The 22108-nt window shown below is 37.2% G+C and overlaps 1 protein-coding gene across 1 annotated transcript in view; it reads left to right on the forward strand.

The window, feature by feature from the left end:
* ERICH3 (glutamate rich 3) overlaps window positions 1-22108 on the forward strand; it is a gene marked incomplete at its 5' end in the record, with an annotated part of 125378 nt that overhangs the window by 77399 nt on the left and 25871 nt on the right. The window contains 2 exon segments of the mRNA XM_084242345.1: window positions 3781-4055; window positions 17560-17796. Of these exon segments, the coding sequence (XP_084098471.1) occupies window positions 3781-4055; window positions 17560-17796 (512 nt within the window).

A 22108-nucleotide genomic window follows, 5' to 3' on the forward strand; every position in this document is an offset into this window, starting at 1 on the left:
GAGGCTTTAGGAAAGAAAAGAGGCATGAAAGAAGTATCCATTCGCATGAGAGAGTGAATGACCTCAGGCAGGATAGTAGGAGAGCCCAGTTGTTCACAGGACCCTCCTGACACTGCTTTCCTGTTTCAACTCAAATGTCCTTTTTCCACATTTGTAGTAAGTCACCTAACAAGTTTATGTTTAATTTCAAGGAAAGTTAATGAGGATATATACAGTCATCTGTGTAAAAACGTGTTCTTTGGGAGTTGCCATATAAATTCAAGCTCTAAACATTTGGTTCTAAACATTTTCTATGTCAGTTTAATAAATCATTATCAAAATCTGATTAGTGACATCTACCCTCCCATGCAATACTTGCTAGTCTCTGTGCAAGTCTTGATGCAATTACACTCAGTCCCTTCTAGCTTCTTCCTTTGACTTATTCAAATAATAACAAATTGGTTGTGATTTTAAAGAGTAAGTTCTATCACCCTCAACTAAAATGCACAGTTTGTATAAGATATTAGCTTGCTAGTTTCATAATCATTTCTTCAAATGTCCATCTGTGAATGTCCAAAGTAGGACAATGTAGTGTCATTTGCTGTCTCCCTGCTGCAGATTAGGTAAAAGTCAAGCAAACTGGCTTCTCTGGGGCAAGTCTGGGTGGGTGAGTGCCAGAGTCTAGCTTGCTTGACTCAGTCCCACTTAGTCAACTCTGATTATTTCAGAAGCACCAACATTCCAGAACCCAGTAAGGGTGGAGAACTACCCCTAAAGAGGTTGATATCACTTACAGTGCTATATATCCTTCACTTCTTTTGCTATCACCTCCATAATAATATTTTTAGCAATTTTAAAGGATGCTTTCCGTTTGTCAAAGGTGAAATTAATTCATTCATATAAGAAACACAGCCTCCTGAAGCTTTTATTATGATAGGGGGTTATGAGAAAATAAAACATTAGGGAGTTGTATTTCTAAAAATAATTAGGAAGTACCTGTTTAAGTTCCCCATAAAACAAGAAACGCTGAGCACTGGTCACTTTCAAAATATGGACATTTCACAATTGTACTCACCCTCAAACATGGTAATTGTTTGAAGAGACATGAGGGTTATTTTCAGCTGCTAGAGGGAAACACAGGAAGAAGAATTGCCTAGGAGGCAGACTGCTTTGAGCTCTAGTAATCAGAATCAATACCTCAAATTATACTCAGAAGTCAAATAGGTAGTCAGTGACGAGGGGAGCACAGATGTGACATACTTTGTTTGTCCAATTCCCTTAAGCAGATGGGCAATAAAAAGTCTGTGCATGCAGTTGGGAGGGATCAAAGCTTCTACATAGTCACAACATAAACCAAATGTAATAGCATATCAGAGGCTCCATAACCATGGATTTGGTGTTGCCATTGATAGCAAGGACAGATTGAACAGAGGCCATGCTAGCAATCATATTCTGTGAAGATCCATGGCACCTTTATTCTTTCAGGGAAAGCAGTCATCATTGCAGTCAAATATTTATCATGCTTAGTATGGGTGAGGTAAATATATTCTTAATATCTCCTGTTACCGCCTGATATTTAAGTGCAAATCTTTTTTTTTTTAAAGATTTATTTATTTTATTTATACAAGCACAGGGTACAGTTAGAAGCGCGGGAGGGTGAGAGAATTCATCAGAGCCAGAGCGGGGAATAGAACAGGCAGACAGACGGAGGACACTGCTGAGGGGAGCAGCGGGCGGGGCAGGAGAGGTCTGCACGCCATGTGGTACCTTGCCGGTGGCCGGGGATCAAACCGGCACTGCAGAGGCTGCAGACAGCCTCACAGCCCAGCGCTCAACCGTTGTGCCACCAGAGGAGGCCCCTTAAGTGCAAATCTTTTAGCTTTATTTTATGGGGACATGTTGAAAAGATAAGTAATACTGCTAAATACTTGTATTTTCTTGTTGGGAGAATTAATTAAAATAAATTCTTATGCTAGTTCTTGACTGGGGATGGCTGAAATTCAACACTCTGTGAACAAATTGGATAAGATTCACGTTGAGACAGTTTTAAAATTTTACATATATTTCTGTTCTTCTTGGACTGATAAAGTCTTGACTGTATTCAGATCGCTTTTCATTATCCACTTTAAGTTACTCAGTTCCCTCTTAGTCATATAAAAGAGAGAAAAGAAGATGAGTAGTTCTAGGGCCTCCCTGGTGGCACAGGCAGGGAGCTGTGAGCGCCGCACTATGAAGCTGCCACAGACTCTGCAGTACGGGTTCGATCCCAGCCGGCCAGGGAGATACCCACATGGTGCGGCAGACCTCTCCTGCCATGCCCACTGCTCCCCTCAGCAGTGTATTTTGTGAGTCTGCCTGTTCTGTTCCCCATTCTGTCTCTGGTGAATCCTCTCACCCTCCCGCGCATCTGGTCTGTACCCCAGTTCTTGTATAAAAATAAATAAATAAATCTTAAAAAAAATTCCAAAAAAAAAAGAAGACGAGTAGTTCTAGAGGAGGAGGGTATGGAGACTGTTACTGTCAGTCACCTTTTTTCAGGTCATGAACTGTCTCAAGGTGAAAACATTTCCAGACCATGTCAGTTTTTGGTGGAGAATGTGAATACTCTTGCTGCTGGTAAACATGGCACTGTATTATTTGTCTGTGTGCCTGTCATCTGAGAGCCACCTGTAATCTACTACCTGGCTGTAGTTCAGTGTGAGGGCACAGAGTCTAGCAGCCCTATGCTGGAATCCAGCTCCATCATTAACCTCAGGGTGAGCTAGGATGAGTCATGGAGCCCTGTAAGACTCAGTTTCCTCATTTGTAAAGTAATGATGATAGTTCTTAACTTACTGGCCTGTGGGCTAATGAACCCTGTAAGATAATGTCTATAAAGTATCCATGAAAGAGTTTGGAACAGGAATACCAGTACTCTAATCATGATCATAATCATCATTGTAGTTTTTAGTATTATTATTAGAATTCTGATTTTAATATTTATTTGAGAAGTAGAAAAAAGCTACAGAAGAATTCATGTTACTTTTTTATAGTTGATTAAAATGTTTTAATTTCTCAAATATTATTTGATCACCTGGTTGGTTCACCAGGTTTGACTATGAATGACATTATGACCTCTAGAAATGATGACCTCTTCAAATAACAAGCTTATTGCCAGTGAAAATCATCAAAGTACTGTGGTACAAGTTTCTAAAGGCCATTTTAAAAGCAATAATGGCATTTCTATAAAATAAGCATGCAGGCTCCTGAGGTGACAATGTAAAGGGCACAACAGCATTTGACTGTATATGTTTCTTTAAAGATCAATCATATTAATTTAGAGCCAAACTTATATGCAAGTCTTTTGTTGTTGCATTGGAAAAATAAATTATCAAAGACTGGCATAATTCTTCTTTTGATTACTTTTATTTCTACTTCTGTGTGTTTATAAACCTGAATGCTCTTTTATTACAGAATTGTTGCTTAACAATTGGAATTACATATATTCAACTCTTTGATAAGGCCCAAAATATGATTTAAGTCATAAATTTAGTTTGTCAATTTAGTCACAAATTTAAGACTATCATTCCTAGTTATTTTCTTTTCCTCCTCCTTATTATGGGTAAAATTATTGAAAATTTCTAGTGTTTATTTGCAAGATTTTAGTATTAAAAAGAATTGTTGATTTTAAATAATGTGTAATGTCCTATAAACATTTCTTATAACATTTCTTACTGGATAAAAGTTAAGTGATTCAAAATGCTGTGAGTTTCCACTGCACTCTACATAAAGGTTAATAACAATTTATGTTACTTTTCACAGGTGCATTATTGCAATGGGCCTTGACAAAAAACCAACAAAACCTCGGAAAGAAAAAAGTATTGAGAGAAGAGAGGAACTGAAGAAGAGTGACAGGAAACTGAGGAAGGACAGAGACTACTTGATACCAAGAAGGAATGAAATTGAGGCTATTTTTTCAGCTCAAGAAGAAACAACAGGCATCAAAGAAGTGAGAACTGCTGTGGAAGAACTAGAACGCAAAGTAAAATTAGAACAAGATGCTTGGGAAGATGATCGGGAAAATATATTTAAATACGGTAAGAGATAGCACAAGGATCTTTTATTATTGCATCAATATTTAAAATGTGATTATTAAAATTTTTGAAAATATCCATTAAATTTTGCCACTCAATTATACTTTAGGCAGCTGTAGAAGGTGAGAATCCCTGACTTTTCCATGTTTTTTAAAAAAGATTTATTCATTTTTATTTATGCACACAAGAGCTGGGGTATAGGTCTGATGTGCAGAGAATGAGAGGATCCACCAGAGACAGAGTGGGAAACAGAACAGGCAGACTGACTGAGATAAACTGCTGAGGGGAGCAGCGGGTGAGTCAGGAGAGGTCTGCTGGGCCATGTGGGTAGCTCCCCGGCTGGGGATCAAACTCATGCTGCAGAGGCTGCAGACAGCTTCATAGGTTGCATCTTATGCCCTTGAGCCACCAGGGAGGCCCTTCTTCCACGGTTTTGCATGGAGCCTTTTGTCTCCCACTTTAGAGGAGGGCAGGTCTAACTCCAAAGGGGTTAAAGGTTCCTGTGGTGGAGCAGGGGGAGGGAGCTCCTGTCTGTGTGAGCCAGGGCTCACTGACATCTGCAGAGACAGTTTTCAACAAATACATTCTTTTCCTTTTTTTTTTAATTTTAGCTTTTGGATGTACTTGCTTTGGTGAAATTGATGCTTTGGCATTTGGGTAGACACAACCTATTATATAACCTGATTATATGGTGATAAATTGTTTGGGGTGCTGGAACCCAGATTGGGGTCCTGGAATATATTTATCAGCCTCTCTTGTTTTCTTATTCCTTTTCTTCTCCTTCCCCTTCTCCTTCACTTCCTTCTCTTACTCCTCCTCCCTCCCTCTCCCCCACCCCACACGTCCACATTCAGATAAACAGTAGTAATAATAACAGTAATAAAAGTGCCAGAGACTGAGCACTGGGTGAGATACTTTTCACACACTGTGTAATTTTATCCCCACCATTTGATCCGGTAGATGTTATTACCCACTTTATTTTACAGGTTGGGAAATCGAGACTTAGATGAACAGAGAAAAAGTGTTGGGACTAGGATTTATACTGTAGGGGAGGAAACAATATTTTCCTCTGTCCTCTAAGATTCAAAGGACAGGACCCCTGTCAATTTGACTGAGGAAAGAGACTAACAAGAGAAAAAAACAAAACACATTTGTTCCCATGTAAATCATAATTACACATGGGGATAAGTAAATCAAAGGGGTGGTTAGAACTTGGGCTTAGAAAGCATCTCTAAACACGAGAACGATACATTTTTAGACAAGTGGCAAGGCAAAGGCAGAGGGCTTTCGGGCAGCAAATTGTGGGAAGGCAAATATATCAGGGAACTGATTGTAGATAACAATTTTTAGTGAGGTTTGTTATGCCGATTTCTCTGGTGACTCCTCTAGACTGCTAAGGGTCCAGAATTGTCTTCTGTGATTAACTTTGTCCTTCCTGGGAGAGAGGAAAGGGAAACACCTTTACAAATTTATATCTTACTTTTAGGCAAATGGGGAGTGGGAATGAAGGCAAAGAAATGTTGTTGTTTCTATCTCTTCTTCAGCTCAAAAATCATTCTTTAGCTCAAAATCTTCCTTATGTCAACATATTTTGGGGTGGCATATTCTGCTACCCATCAATACCTATGATTGTTTTCTAAAGCCCAGACTTTCAGACTCTGTGCAACCTTCTATTTCTGTACATATTATCCTGGGTGTGGGTGATATGTTCAAAGAATAAGAAAGGAGGGTGTGGGTGATATGTTCAAAGAATAAGAAAGGAGGAGCTGTCTGAGTTTCCCTTTTTTTTTTTAAAGATTTATTTATGCATCCAAGAGCTGGGGTGTAAGCCTGAGGTATGGGGCAGGGGATGCGAGGATTCACCAGAGACAGAGAGGGCAGCAGAACTGGCAGACTGACTGAAATACACTGCTGTGGGGAGCAGCGGGTGAGACAGGAGAGGTCTGCTGCACCACGTGGGTCACCTTCCTGGATGGGGATTGAGCTCGTGCTGAATAGCTGCAGATAGCTTCGTAATGCTGAGACTTAATGTTTTGCACCACCAAAGAGGCCCCCTGAGTGTCCCTTTAACACCTGAGAGACAGAGTCTGGATTGTGGGAGCAATAGCCATGGACTAGGATTATCCATGAAAGTGCTGGCGTCAGGAAATGGGCAGATCCTAAATCCTTTCTTTCAGACCTCATCTTATTATTCCCTAAGGTTTCAGAAATACAAGAGAATAATTACAGAACTGCATAGCACTGGCCTTTGTTTATTACTGAAATAATGTGATTATCTTAAAGATTTCAGTCAGCATACTTTGTCCCAGTTTACCTCTCTACAACCCCTTCTAATCTTTATTCTTAGACTGAGAAGTAATAGATAGATAGATAGATAGATAGATATAGATCAATATATAGATATAGATATATCAACCACGATAACAGGTTAACAAATGGGATATGTTTTCATGTGTCTTAATTTTCAAGATTAATAATTTGTTAAATCATTTCCACAGGGGCTTTTCATTTTCTTCAGTTTTTATTTTCTTAAACCAACACAGCCAGTGCTATGAATGGCATAGTTTATGCCTATCATACAGCTTTTCCCAGGATCTCTCTTCTGTGTTGGCTCAGTAACGGGTTTTCAACGCCCATTTCACTGCTAAGGACAGCGGGAGGCTTGAGTGGAAGTCAGAGAGGGAGGGTTGTAGCTAGAATGATGCTGACCTCCTGTTGACTCACTTCTTCATTAGTGGCAATGATAAACAACTAATTAATTAAATTCTCTGGAAATAGGAAGATGAGATGGGAAACAGAAGAAATTATAAACAGGAATTTGAAAGCATGCCACCAGTTCAGTCACAATGCAGCATGAGGCAATGCCCCAGAAGAGGTGGGCCTTCGTATAGTGTGGCTAGAGTGCTCGTGGTTAATGGAAGGCTAATATTTAGATGTGATGGTATTGATGGAAGAGCGAAGCTAGGGCAGTTTTAAATTTCATATTTTTGAGAGAAAGCACAGAAGCTCTTGCAAAACAGGGTGTAGGGGCTGTTCCTGTGATTTAGTACATGTTCCTTTGATTTTATGCTCTGCTGCAATAACATAACTATTATTAATAATATAATTATTATAAATATTATAATTCTTAATGTTATTAATATAATATAATTTATATTAAAAATAACTATTATTACTAGTTATATTAATAGAATAATACAATCGTGTCCTAATAGTGGAACTTGTGCTTCTTCCATTTTAATCAGGTGTGTCCGTTAATGTGTATTGCTGATAATAGAGAACGCAATGTGTATGATTTCTGCTATTCATGACAACTCCCTCCACTTCCAGTGCCAATCACTATTACTACTAATCCCCATTACTGATTAGGCATCTTTTGCCATTGACATTATACTCAGTGTGTTTCAGGGATCATTGCTTTCAATATTTGCCACAGCTGTGTGAGGCAGGTACCACCCATGTTATGGATGAAGAAACTGAAGCTTAAAAGATGTTAAGCATATTATGTAACTCACACAGCTAGTAAATGTTATAACTGAGACAGGTCCATGGCTACCTGGCTCCAAAACTCATGTTTCACTACTATGTGAGGTGATTGATGAAATTTCAATTCATTCATCTCCATTGAAAGAGTAACAGATATTTATTAGTCATTGTATATGTTTCCCTATTATGTGTATTCTGTCATTAACCTCAATTTCCCTTTTCTGAAGATTTCCGTGATTGCTCACAGAGTTCAAAGCCTCCTTTGATTCCATTCTATTTATTAGACACTATCTCACATATTTAATCAAGGGTTCAATGTAAAAATCCATAGTCATTGAACTCCATAGTGCCAAAACTAACACTACTGAGGACCATGTATAAAAACTTTTTTTAAGTAAATGTAAGATAGACCTAATTTTACTTTTTCCAGATGACTATCTAGTTGTCCCAGCAATGTTAACAATCCAATTTTATCCACTGATTTTATTTTATTACTAGTTTTTCTGTCCCCTTGCCTTCCTTTTGAAGTTTTTAAAATTTATTATTATTATTTTTTAATTTTATATATTTTTACATCATTTTCATTTTTGCACAATGCATGCATTTTCATATTGGTTATAGTCCCCATACAATTCCCACCCCTCTTTGTTTTGATCCTACTCCCTCCTCCCCCCTGTAGTGTGTCTCTGGTTTTTAGTTGCTTGTTAACCTCACAACTCCCACAAGCCATTATTAATGGCTACTGGTTTTGCTTTTTTAAAGTGATTGTACCGTATTGAAGTGTCTGCTATGTAAATGTCCAGTATTTATTTTCATCATTCTGACTTGCTTTACCACACATAATTTTCTCAAATACCCTCTATTTTGTTGAAAATGGCTGCATTTCATCTTTTCTTATGGCTGTGTAGTACTCCTTAGTGTGAGTATACCACATCATCTTGATCCAGTCATCCCATGTTGGATATTTAGGCTCCTTCCATACCCTAGCTAGTGTAAAAAATGCTGCCGTAAGCACTGTGGAACATGTGTTGATGGTTTCATGTTCTTTGGATATATACCAAGGGTGGGATTGCTGGGTCATTATGGTATTTCCATTTTTTAGTTCTTTAAGGTAAATCCAGATTTCTTTCCATAATGGTGGGTATACATTCCCACCAACAGTGTAATAGCTTGGTGTTGATACATTCTTTTAGTTTTTGCTTTTCAATGATGCTCCTTACGCTTCTTTCCTTCTTGAATATTAATCATTCTGGGTAAACAATACTACACTGGAAGTTTTTTTTTTTTTTTTCTTTAAGTAATTAAATTATTTCCTTCCACTCTTTTCATGCTTGTAATGTTTCTACTGAAAAGTTTGGTGTAACCTTATATTTATATTTGATGTTTTTAATATCGATGTTTTTAATATTACACTGCTGTCATTGACTTCAAAAGTTTTATTATAATGTGTCTTGGTATGTTTCTGTCTGGCTGGCATTATTGGTTTGGAACTCTTTGGACCTCTTGGGTCACAATGGGTGGTTCATTTCCCAGATTGAGCTGATTTTCAGCAATTATGTCCTTAAATAAATTTTCTGTGTCTTTCTCTTTCTCTTCCCTTTGCAGCTCCATAATATGGATGTTGTTTCTCTTTTTGTTTTTTCTAACATTGTTGTATTTGTGTGTTCACCATTTTGTTTCTGATCTCATTAATTATCTTTATTGTTTGTTTGTCTACTGTTTTGGTCCTCAATAGTATTTTTTTTTTAATGAAGTCTTTCCTTTATTTATTTTTTTTATTTAAGTTGTAATTTTATTTTATTTTTTTAAATAATAAATTTTATTTTTATATTCCCCATACAATTGCAACCCCCCCATTCTGACCCCAATCCCTCCCCTCCTGCCACCCACCCCCCAAAAAGTGTCTCTGGTTCATAGTTGTTTGTTGATTTTGATTTTCAGTTTCTTATAGTTATTCATTTTCCTGGTCCCCTATTTAAGTTTTCTAGATTCCTGCTATGAGTGAGACCATCCGGTATTTTTCTTTTTCTTTTTGGCTTATTTCGCTGAGCATGATCCCTTCCAGTGCCATCCATGTTGCTGCAAATTGCATGTGCTTGTCTTCTTTGAATGCTGAGTAATATTCCATGGTATATATGTACCACACCTTCTTGATCCAGTCATCTATTTTTGGGCATTTGGGCTGTTTCCAAAGCTTAGCTATTGTAAATAGTGCTGCTATAAACATAGGGGTGCAGATATTCTTTGGAATTGATGTTTCTGTGTCCTTTGGGTAAATACCTAGGAGTGGAATTGCTGGATCATATGGAAGCTCTATGTTTAGTAGGTCCAGAAATCTCCACACAGCTCTCCATAGTGGTTGGACCAGTTTGCACTCCCACCAACAGTGCAGAAGAGTTCCTTTTTCTCCACACCCATGTCAACGTTTGTTGTTGCTAGTTTTTTTAATATGTGCCATTCTCACTGGTGTAAGATGGTATCTCATGGTAGTTTTGATTTGCATTTCCCTGATTACAAGTGATGTTGAACATTTTTTCATATGCCTGTTGGCCATTTGCATTTCCTCTTCAGAGAAGTTTCTTTTTAGCTCTTCTGCCCATTTTTTGACTGGATTATTTTCTTTGTTGTTGTTGAGTCTCATCAGCTCTTTGCAGATTTTTGTTATCAGTCCTTTATTGTTAGTGTTGTGTGCAAAAATGTTATCCAGGTCAGTGGGGTTTCTCTTTGTTTTTGTTATTGTCTCTTTTTATGTGCAGAAGCTCTTTAATTTGATGTAGTCCCAGCTGTTTATCTTTGCCTTCACTATCACTGCTTTGGGTGATGTGTCTGTAAAGATGTCTTTGATGTGCATATCCCGTAGTGTTTCGCCTATATTTCCTTCTATGTATTTCATGGTTTCAGGTCTTATGTCTAGTTCTTTAATTCATTTTGAGTTGATTTTTGTGTATGGTGTGAGGTAGTGGTCAAGCTCCTTTGTCAAAGATTAGTTGACCATAAATCTGTGGGTTTATTTCTGGATTTTCTATTGGATTCCATTGGTCTGTATGTCTGGTCTTGTTCCAATACCATGCAGTTTTGATGATTATGGCTTTGTAGTATAGTTTGAAGTCTGGGAGTGTGATGCCTCCCTTCCCTTCTTTTTTTTTTTCAGGAGAGCTTTGGCTATTCGGGATTTTTGGTGATTCCATACGAATTTCATCAATAATTGTTCTATTTCTTCGAAGAATGACATTGAATTTTTTATTGGAATAGCATTGAATCTGTATATTGCTTTTGGTAGGATGGCCATTTTAATAATGTTTATTCTTCCAATCCATGAGCAGGGGATGTCTTTCCATTTCTTTGTGTCTTCTATTTCTTTTAACAGTGTTTTATAGTTTTCTTTGTATAGCTCCTTTACCTCTTTTGTTAGATTTATTCCCAAGTACTTGATTTTTTTTTTGTTTCGATAATAAAAGGGATGGTTTTTTTGATTTCTTCTTCTTCAGATTTATTGTTTGTGTATAGGAAGGCTACTGACTTTTGCGTGTTGATTTTGTGTCCTGCCACTTTACTGAACTGATTGATGAGTTGAATTAGTTTTCTGTGGAATTTTTGGGGTTCTCTATGTATATTATCATATCATCTGCAAATAGTGATAGTTTGACTTCTTCTTTTCCTATTTGGATTCCTTGTATGTCTTTCTCTTGTCTTATTGCTCTGGCTAGGACTTCCAGTATTATATTGAAAAGCAGTGGTGAGAGTGGACATCCTCGTCTTATTCCAGATCTTAATGGAAATGCTTTCAGCTTTTCACCATTGAGAATGATACTGGCTGTTGGCTTGTCATATATGGCCTTTATGATGTTGAGGTATGTTCCTTGTATCCCAAGAATTTCAAGGGCTTTTATCATGAATGGGTGTTGCCTTGTCGAAAGCTTTCTCAGCATCTATTGATATTATCATATGGTTTTTATATTTCTTTTTGTTGATGTTTTGGATAACATTGATTGATTTTCGGATGTTAAACCACCCTTGTGTCCCTGGAATGAATCCTACTTGGTCGTGGTGAATTATCTTATGGATACATTGTTGGATTCTGATAGCTAAAATTTTATTGAGGATTTTTGCATCAGTGTTCATTAGGGAGATTGGCCTGTAGTTTTCCTTTTTTGTGTTGTCCTTGTTCGGTTTTGGTATTAGTGTAATGTTGGCTTCATAGAACATGTTTGGTATTATCCCTTCCTTCTCAATTTTTTGGAAGAGTTTGTGAAGGATAGGCACTAATTCGTCTCTGAATGTTTGGTAGAATTCATTTGTAAATCCATCAGGTCCTGGGCTTTTGTTTTTGGGGAGGTTTTTGATTACCATTTCAATTTCGCTGCTTGTAATTGGTCTGTTTAGGTGTTCTATTTCTTCTTTATCTAGCTTTGGGTGATTGCAGAGTTGTAGGAGTTTGTCTATCTCCTCTAGATTGTTGAACTTGTTTCCATATAACTGTTCATAGTAGTTACTGATTATTCTTTTGATTTCTGCTGTGTCCGTTGTGATTTCTCCTCTTTCATTTGTGATCCTGTTTATTTGTGCTTTCTCCCTTTTTTCCTTGGTGAGCCTGGCTAGGGGTTTGTCTATTTTATTGATTTTTTTGAAGAACCAGCTCTTGGTTTCATTGATCTTTTGGATTGTTATTTTAGTTTCAATTTCATTTATTTCTGCTTTGGTTTTTATTATTTCTTTTCTTCTACTGGTTTTGGGGTTTTTTTGTTGTTCTTTTTCTAGATCTTTGAGTTTCAAGATTAGGTTGTTTCTTTGAGTTCTTTCTTGTTTCTTGATGTGAGCTTCTATTGCTATATATTTTCCTCTTATTACTGCTTTTGCTGCATCCCATACATTTAGGATATTGGTGTCTTCCTTGTCATTCAATTCAAAGAATTTTTTAATTTCTTCTTTGATCTCCTCATTAGTCCAGTGGTCTTCCAGTAGTGTGGTTTTTAATCTCCATGAGGTAGGAAAGTTCCTTGCCTTCTTTTTATGGTTTATTTTAGTTTGATGCCTTCATGGTCAGAAAAGATGGTTGGTATGATTTCGATCTTGGTGTATCTGTTGATGTTTGTCTTGTGCCCCAGTATGTGATCGATCCTGGAGAATGATCCGTGTGCGCTTGAGAAAAATGTGTACTCCGTTTTTTTTTGGGTTTAGTGTTCTATAGATGTCTGTTAAGCCCAAATGCTCCAGGTCTTTATTTAGAGCTTTAGTTTCTTTGCTTATTTTTTGTCTTGTTGATCTATCCATTGTTGATAGTGGTGTGTTGAAGTCTCCCACTACATATGTGTTTTCTCTGATGTCTGTTTTCAGAGATGAAAAGAGTTGTCTGATATATTTTGGTGCTCCTTCGTTTGGTGAGTATATGTTAATGAGTGTTATTTCTTCTTGAAGTATTGTCCCCTTGATCATAATGTAGTGACCATTGGGGTCTCTTTTTATTTTTTTGAGTTTGAAATCTGTTTTATCTTATATAAGTATAGCTGTTCCTGCTTTCTTTTTTGGTCCATTTGCTTGTCGGATTGTTTTCCATCCTTTAACTTTGAGTCTATTTTTATCTTTTGTAGGTAAATGTGTTTCCTGGAGACAGCAAAAGGTTGGGTTTTGTTTCTTAATCCAGGCTGCAACTCTGTGTCTTTTTATTGAAGAGTTTAGTCCATTTACATTTAGAGTTAATATTGATATGTTAGCATCTGTATTTGCCATTGTGTTTGTCTTTCCTTTGATTTTATTTATTTATTATTTATTCATTTAATAACTTTTTTTTTTTTGCCTTCTTTCGTTGTTATTCGTCCCTCTGAGGTTCTGGCTTTAGGATTCCTTGTAGTATTTTTTGGAGTGGGGGTTTAGTTGTAATGAAATTCCAGAATTTCTGTTTGTCTGGGAAGGTCCTTATTCTTTCTTCATAGAGGAAGGAGAGCCTTGCAGGATAGAGTATTCTTGGTTGGCATCTGTTTTCTTGGAGTCTGTTGACTATGTCCCTCCACTCTCTCCTTGCCCGTAGTGTTTCTTCAGAGAAGTCTGATGTCAGTCTGATTGGTTTTCCTTTGAATGTTATCTGTTTCTTCCCTCTTGTCAGCTTCATTATTTTTTCCTTGTCCTGGATTCTTGGGAGCTTTACTATTATGTGTCTTGCTGTATGTTTCCTTTCGTCATGGAAGTTTGGTGTTCTTCTTGCTTCTTGTATATCAATTTTCAGCTCCTTCTTCACATTTGGGAAGTTCTCTTCAATTATCTCTTTGAATATTTTCTCTGTTCCTACATCTCTCTCCTCTCCTTCTGGTATTCCTATAACTCTTATATTTCCTTTCCTCATGGAGTCAGATAGTTCCCGAAGTCTTTCTTCGTTCTTTTTCCTTCATACTTCTCTTTCCTTTATTTCTGTGTCTTCAAGAGTACTTATTCGTTCTTCCATTTCATCTATTCTGCTTTCATTGCTTTTCCCAGAGTTCTTTAGTTCCTCCATTAATTCTTTGATCTCCTGCGTTTCTTTTGCTTCCCTCTTTAGGGACTCAATTTCATTCTTCTGACCATTGTTTTCCCTCTTTAGGGACTCAATTTCCTTCTGATCGTTGTTTTCCTTTATGAGTTCTGTCTTTTTTTTAATCACGGCAATTTTAAATTCTCTTTCTGAAAGGCTCAGAATTTCTTCCAAGTTACTGTTGTTGTGATCTGGGGGGTGGTTTTCTTTTTGTGGTGTGCTTTTTTCCTAAGGAGTTGTTAGGTTGTGTGTGGTTCTTCTACTCCCTACTGTCTGTTTTGTAATTTGTCGTATGCATTGGGACAGTGTGTTGCTGGGACTGGCCGGCATCTTGGGTGAGCTTCTCCGCTCCCCTCTGGCTCCTCCAGGAGCCATCTGTCTGTTTCAAGCAGTCTTTACTGAAGAAAGGTCCCTGTTCTAAAATGCCGATGTGGGGACACACTCCCCTGTGCGCTTGGTCTGCCCCGGCGGTGGGTTCCCGCTCCCCCTCTGGGTTTGGACTACAGGCCAGAAGGGGCCTGGGTGGGCAAGTTTCCCCGCTCACCTCTGGCTCCTGAGGGAGCCTTCTGCAGGCAGTCTTTACTGAAGAAATGTCCCTGTACCAAAATGGCGATGCGGGACGCACTCCCTGCGTGTCGGGTCTCAGGCACACTCTTCTGTGCGCCCCGTCTGCCCCAGCTGTGGGTGCCCGCTCCCCCTGTGGGCTCAGACTGCTGGTCTGAAGGGGCCTGGGGTGGTCTAACTTCCCAGCTGGACACGGGCTCCTCCAGGAGTCTTCTGCTCAATAGTATTTTTTAATTCCGTTACTATGTTTGTGTTTCTTAGCTCCATTATTTATAACTATAGCTGCCTTTTATTTATTTTATCTTCTCACTATTACTATTTTATATCCTCTGTTAATTTTTCACATTTGATAAGCATTGTTAAAACTGTTAACTTGGAGTTCCCTTCACTGATGTCCTCCAGTTCTGTAAAATTAGACTCTTCTCATGGATTTTTTTGCTACATTTGTAGTATGTTCTTTTGTCTTCTCATTTTTAATTTTTATACATTGGGTTTGGGATAGACTTTGAGGCTGTTGTCTTTGCATCTGTTGAAGTACCTGAGAACTGATATTGGCAAGGAGTAGTTGGTATAAAAGAGGACTGTGGTAGCAGGGCACCAATGGTGAGCCTCCAGTAAATGTCAGGAATTCACACTTCCTCCTGTGCTGTAGGTACCAGAGTTGTATGGTGGGGATCCACAGTGATGCCCTCTTCTAGGCCAGCTCCTTGCTCTTAGGGTCTCTTATGTTCTCATGTCTATTTCCACTCTATACTACTTTTGAGCACTAAGTGCAGTTCTGAGCCTGGATTGCAGTTGATATGGGGACACAGGCTGGCAATTGTTCTCTTTTCTAGCATGGAGCCTTAAGCTGGGGTACTTGTTCCTATTATTAACAGGTGACTGAACTCTTGTTAATTTGTTTATTTTGATTTTACCTTTTATATTTAATTGTTTCCCTTTTTTTAAGCACCCAAAACTGGGTAGAGTTGCCTCCTCTGTGAGGAGACACAGGTGCTCTGACTGGTCTCTCTCTGCCATTCAACCAGTGGTTCTATATTGAAAGCCTCAGGCTAAAACCAATAATCCTCACTCTGTACCCCCACCACTCTGTCTTGGTGCAACTCACATACCCTCTAATCCATTGTAGGGGCCTCTGGAGTGCCAAGTTTTGGTGAGTGTCTGAGTAAATATCTGTAGGCTCTCAGGTCAGCAGTCACCTCTTCCTCTTGCAGGTTGTATTGCCCCAGAATCACTATAAATGCACTTCATGTAAAGTTTTTCCTATCCTTTTCCACTGGACTGCTGCTTCTCATATGTGCTGCGGCATCTTTTTTTTTTTTTTTTCCAGGGATTTGGGCTCTTTCCTACTGAAATCCAGTTGTGAGTATTTGGAGGATGCCAGGCTGGCATCTTCACTCTGCTGCCATCATGCTGAACTCCCCCAAACTATTTTGAGTATAGGGTCTCTGTGTACCTGTCTTCAACAAAAATTGTAGATGGCTTGATGGCAGGGCAGTGTTATTGTAATGTCCTTTATGTTGCAGTTTTATCCTTTCCACATAGAAGGTTTTCAAAAAAGTCATCCTAATTGACAGGTAACTAGGCCAAGTGAGGAACTATTACTTGACCTGAAATCTTTGCTTTTATTAGTATTTCCTATTTGTGTCATGCAATATATACTAAATTATTCATCTTATTGCTTATTTTTTAATCTTGTACTGAAAATTGCATTTCTTATTCCTCATGTTAAATCTCTTTCAGAAAAATATTTTTGTGATGGATTCTCTTTGTTTACCTTTCTTCATACACACAACCTCAGTTCCTGATTTCACTTTTCCTCTTACATCTCCCTCACACATTCCTGCATTAGCAGAGCTTTCTTCATATGCATAGGACACACATCTCTAAATTAAGTTTTTTTCATTGTGTTTCAGGGTAAACAGCTCTCATGTAATTAACCAAAAGACTCCCATCACTGGAAAAGAAGCCAGAATGTCTAATAACTAAAATGTACAAAATAGAACAATCATTAGTTTCCTATAATCTTTATTTTAAAGATAATTGTTTATTTGCTTAATTGGTTCTGCATGAAATATTTTTGCTCTCTTTCCTTGGCATGTTGTCACTTCAAGATTTTTAGGTTTTGGTAGTAGAAAAAGGGGAACAATTAAATATGAAAGGTGAAAAATTATAACCACAAGGGACAGCTGGAGTTTATCTGATGTGACAATTTCCTTTTTCTGCTACAGATTTGTTGCACCTCTGTAGGGAATGAAGCAAATTAGTGGCTGTGATAGGAATATTCTATTTTATAAGAATCTTATCCTTATAATGTAATTATTTCATTGATTGTAGGCATGAATAATGCATATAACTTTGGTACTGACCTAGGTATAGAAGACTTCATAATATCTTTTCTTGATGTCCATTTGGTTCTCAAAGAATGTGCTATTCATTGTGCTACTTCTCAGGGCCTTTGGACTTGATTAATTGAATTTTTCCACTTCACTATTCATTAACTTGATATCCAAATATTTTGAACATTCTTCATATGAAAGATGACCTCAGTGGGTCTCCAAATTAACTTTCATTATTGTAATCCTGTTCTCTTCATTTTTAATTTATTTCTAATTTATTGTTTTCTATCAAGTTCTTCTCTTGTCCATTTTGGTTATTGTAGATGATTATGTCCACTTTAAATGGACTTTTATTAGGTTTCAGACTTGTCATTTGGAGCTTCATTTCTCTGTGCTCTTGTATATGTAACTGATTGCAATCTTTGATCATTTGCTGTTAGTTTCCCATGTTCACTAATTGTGTGAAAAAGCTAAGAAAGGCCTAGATATGTGAAAAAGAAGCAAAGACAGACCCAGAGAAGAGAGAATAACAGAGTCAAAGTTCTCATTAAAGTGAAATGGGTTAAGAATCAGGGATTCTATTTCCATTCTGATAGTGGAGATTTTCTTTTCTCAGAGTATGAAGAAGATTTTGAAGTAGATGAGGAGAAACAAGATGAGAAAGCTAATGAAGAAGGACAGTCTGATGATCAAATGAATGGAATGTCAAAGTCACCCTCAGATGATGAAAACGATAATTTAGACCTTGAAAAGGAGAGTGAAACCTTGTCACGGAAGGCACCAGATGCTGATGACAATGCGAAAGATGAGTGCGATGGATGCTCTGATAGTGAATTGGAAGAGGATAAACAAGGCAAGTTGTTTAGCTTGTCATACAACATAGGCTTTTTATAAATATGTTTACTATTTGTCTTTTCCTTATATTTAATGAGATAATCCTCTTTTAAGGGAATGTTTGGAGCAAGAGATCCTCTTTCTAGAAACTATTGTTCAATCAATCTTCTGTAGATATCCAAATTATGGAGTCACTTCTTAATCTTTTCTCTTTCCTAGGTTTGCTGGGATATTTTTCACCAAGGTGTCAGGCAAAACTTACAGTGACACACCTATTGTTTGCTTAGAAAGTTACTAATATTTTTAATCTCAGATTATCCCCTTTTACCCAAAATGGTACATATATCATTTTATAACCTTGAAAAAAGGAAAAGTAGCTCCTACTAAATTAAAAGAAAAGTTAGAGATTCTTATCTGAGGTATATTTGAAAACACACACACACACACACACACACACACACCAAACTCACCTTAAACACAGGATGCTGACATATCAGTTTCATGGAAAGATTATCTTTTTTGGAAAAGGTGGTGTCCTCATAATCTTCAAGCCTAAAATTTTTCGATATGTTAATGGGGAGAATACAGAGTTTCTCGAATTAGTGCCTATCCTTCACAAACTCTTCAAAAAAATTGAGAAGGAAGGGATAATACCAAACACGTTCTATGAAGCCAACATTACACTAATACCAAAACCGAACAAGGACAACACAAAAAAAGAAAACTACCGGCCAACCTCGCTAATGAACAGTGATGCAAAAATCCTCAATAAAATTTTAGCTACCAGTATCCAACAATGTATCCATAAGATAATTCACCACGACCAAATAGGATTCATTCCAGGGACACAAGGATGGTTCAACATCCAAAAATCAATCAATGTTATCCAATACATCAACAAAAGAAATATAAAAACCATATGATAATATCAATAGATGCTGAGAAAGCTTTTGACAAAGTGCAACACCCATTCGTGATAAAAGCCCTTGAAATTCTTGGGATACAAGGAACATACCTCAACATCATAAAGGCCATATATGACAAGCCAACAGCCAGTATCATTCTCAATGGTGAAAGCTGAAAGCATTTCCATTAAGATCTGGAACAAGACAAGGATGTCCACTTTCACTACTGCTTTTCAATATAATACTGGAAGTCCTAGCCAGAGCAATAAGACAAGAGAAAGACATACAAGGAATCCAAATAGGAAAAGAAGAAGTCAAACTATCACTATTTGCAGATGATATGATAATATACATAGAGAACCCCAAAAATTCCACAGAAAACTAATTCAACTCATCAATCAGTTCAGTAAAGTAGTAGGATACAAAATCAACACGCAAAAGTCAGTAGCCTACCTATACACAAACAATAAATCTGAAGAAGAAGAAATCAAAAAACCATCCCTTTTATTATTGAAACAAAAAAAATCAAATACTTGGGAATAAATCTAACAAAAGAGGTAAAGGACCTATACAAAGAAAACTATAAAACACTGTTAAAAGAAATAGAAGAAGACACAAAGAAATGGAAAGACATCCCCTGGTCATGGATTGGAAGAATAAACATTACTAAAATGGCCATCCTACCAAAAGCAATATACAGATTCAATGCTATTCCAATAAAAAATTCAATGTCATTCTTCAAAAAAATAGAACAATTATTGATGAAATTCATATGGAATCACCAAAAACCCCGAATAGCCAAAGCTCTCCTGAAAAAAAAAAGAAGGAAATGGAGGCATCACACTCCCAGACTTCAAACTATATTACAAATCCATAATCATCAAAACTGCATGGTATTGGAACACGAACAGACACACAGACCAATGGAATCCAATAGAAAATCCAGAAATAAACCCACAGATTTATGGTCAACTAATCTTTGACAAAGGAGCAAAGACTATGCATTGAAGCAAAGAAAGTTTGTTCAGTAAATGGTGCTGGGAAAACTGGGTTGCTACATGCAAAAGAATGAAGCTTGACTACTACCTAACACAATGCACAAAAAACAACAACTCAAAATGGATTAAAGAACTAGACATAAGACCTGAAACCATAAAATACATAGAAGGAAATATAGGCGAAATACTACATGATATGCACATCAAAGACGTCTTTACAGACACATCACCCAAAGCAGTGATAGTGAAGGCAAAGATAAATAGCTGGGATTACATCAGATTAAAGAGCTTCTGCACAGCAAAAGAGACAATAACAAAAACAAAGAGAAACCCCACTGACCTGGATAACATTTTTGCACACAACACTAACAATAAAGGACTGATAACAAAAATCTGCAAAGAGCTGATGAGAATCAACAAAAACAAAGAAAATAATCTGGTCAAAAAATGGGCAGAAGAGCTAAAAAGAAACTTCTCTGAAGAGGAAATGCAAATGGCCAACAGGCATATGAATAAATGTTCAACATCACTTGTAATCAGGGAAATGCAAATCCAAACTACAATGAGATACCATCTTACACCAATGAAAATGGCACATATTAAAAAAAACTAGCAACAATAAATGTTGGCGAGGTTGCGGAGAAAAAGGAACTCTCCTGCACTGTTGGTGGGAGTGCAAACTGGTCCAACCACTACGGAGAGCTGTGTGGAGATTTCTGGACCTACTAAACATAGAGCTTCCATATGATCCAGCAATTCCACTCCTAGGTATTTACCCAAAGGACACAGAAACATCAATTCCAAAGAACACCTGCACCCCTGTGTTTATAGCAGCACTGTTTACAATAGCTAAGCTTTGGAAACAACCCAAATGCCCAAAAATAGATAACTGGATCAAGAAGATGTGGTACATATACACCATGGAATATTACTCAGCATTCAAAAAGGATAAACACATGCAATTTGCAGCAACATGGATGGAGCTGGAAGGGATCATGCTCAGCGAAATAAGCCAGAAAGAAAAAGAAAAATACCGGATGGTCTCACTCATAGCAGGAATCTAGAAAACTTAAATAAGTGACCAGGAAAAAGAATAACTATAAGAAAGAAAATATCAAAATCAACAAACAACTATGAACCAGAGACACTCTATGGGGGGTGAGGGCAGGGAAAGGAGGGCTTGGGGTCAAAATAAGGGGGTTGTAATTATATGGGGAATATAAAAATAAAATTTAAATTAAAAAAAAAGAATAGAGAGTTTCTATAATGTGTAGAGTTTTTATATTCTATATAGAGAAAAAATAGCTCTCATCTCCTGAGGCATGTCTTCAATTTTTAAGATCTTTTAAAGATCACTTTTAGGAAACCTGTTTTGTTGTAAAAATTGTTTGCCTGAGATGCAGTGATCTTCCCTGGTAAAACCTAGGCAATTATAAGGAATAAGAATAACCCTTCCTTATATTAAGTAGGTGGATGTCTTTTTAGTTTGCTTTTGACCAGAAAATGAGCCACATTATGATGACTCTTTGAATTGCTGTTAATTTTCCCAATTTTCACTTTCATTGAAAGAATTTTCTGTATAAAATCTAAAAATTTTAAGTTCAAGGAGTTTAGTAGGATAATGTAAGAGTAAATTAAGTAATCTTGGAATCACAAAGGCAATTATTTAGTTTATAGTTCTATTCTTTTAAAAAATGTATTCAAGGAAACGTATTCTAGAATTTCATACACTCATATATACAAATATAAAGTAAAACACAGACATTGTTTCAAGTAAAGGGTAATTTTACTAGGAACCACAGATGGGTAAATTTACTAGGAACCACAGATGACTGTAGTTGAACAAAAAATTTAACTCTGTGTTTCCCAATAAAGTGAAGAGTGAAGCACAATGTGAAAAATTAAAGTGGAGTTAACTATCAGTCAATTTGAAAGCAAGATTTGTTGTTTTTTTTTTATAGTTAAAACGACTACTCAAGATTAATGGTGAGGCAGTAAAATATTTTTTGGGAAGTACTAAACTAGGCCTTAATAATAATGTTTTATGTTTCTAAACATGCCTAGTATATACATTCTTTTTTTTTTAAAAAAAAAAGATTTGTTTGTTTGTTTATTCATTTATTTATTTATTTATACAAGCACTGGGTATAGTCAGAAGCTCGGGAGGGTGAGAGAATTCACCAGAGCCAGAGAGGGGAACAGAGCAGGCAGAACGACGAAATACACTGCTGAGGGGAGCAGCAGGCACGGCAGGAGAGGTCTGTGCTCCATGTGGGATCTTGCCAGGGGTTGGGGATCGAACTGGCACTGCAGAGGCTGTGGGCAGCTTCACAGCCCAGAGCTCAACTGCTATTCCACCAGGGGAGGCCCTACATTCTTTTCTCAATTTCAATGTGAATATTAGATTTAAGTATATATTTCTATATGA

This window comes from Talpa europaea, assembly GCF_964194135.1.
Source record: "Talpa europaea genome assembly, chromosome: 9".
Lineage (NCBI taxonomy): Eukaryota > Metazoa > Chordata > Mammalia > Eulipotyphla > Talpidae > Talpa > Talpa europaea.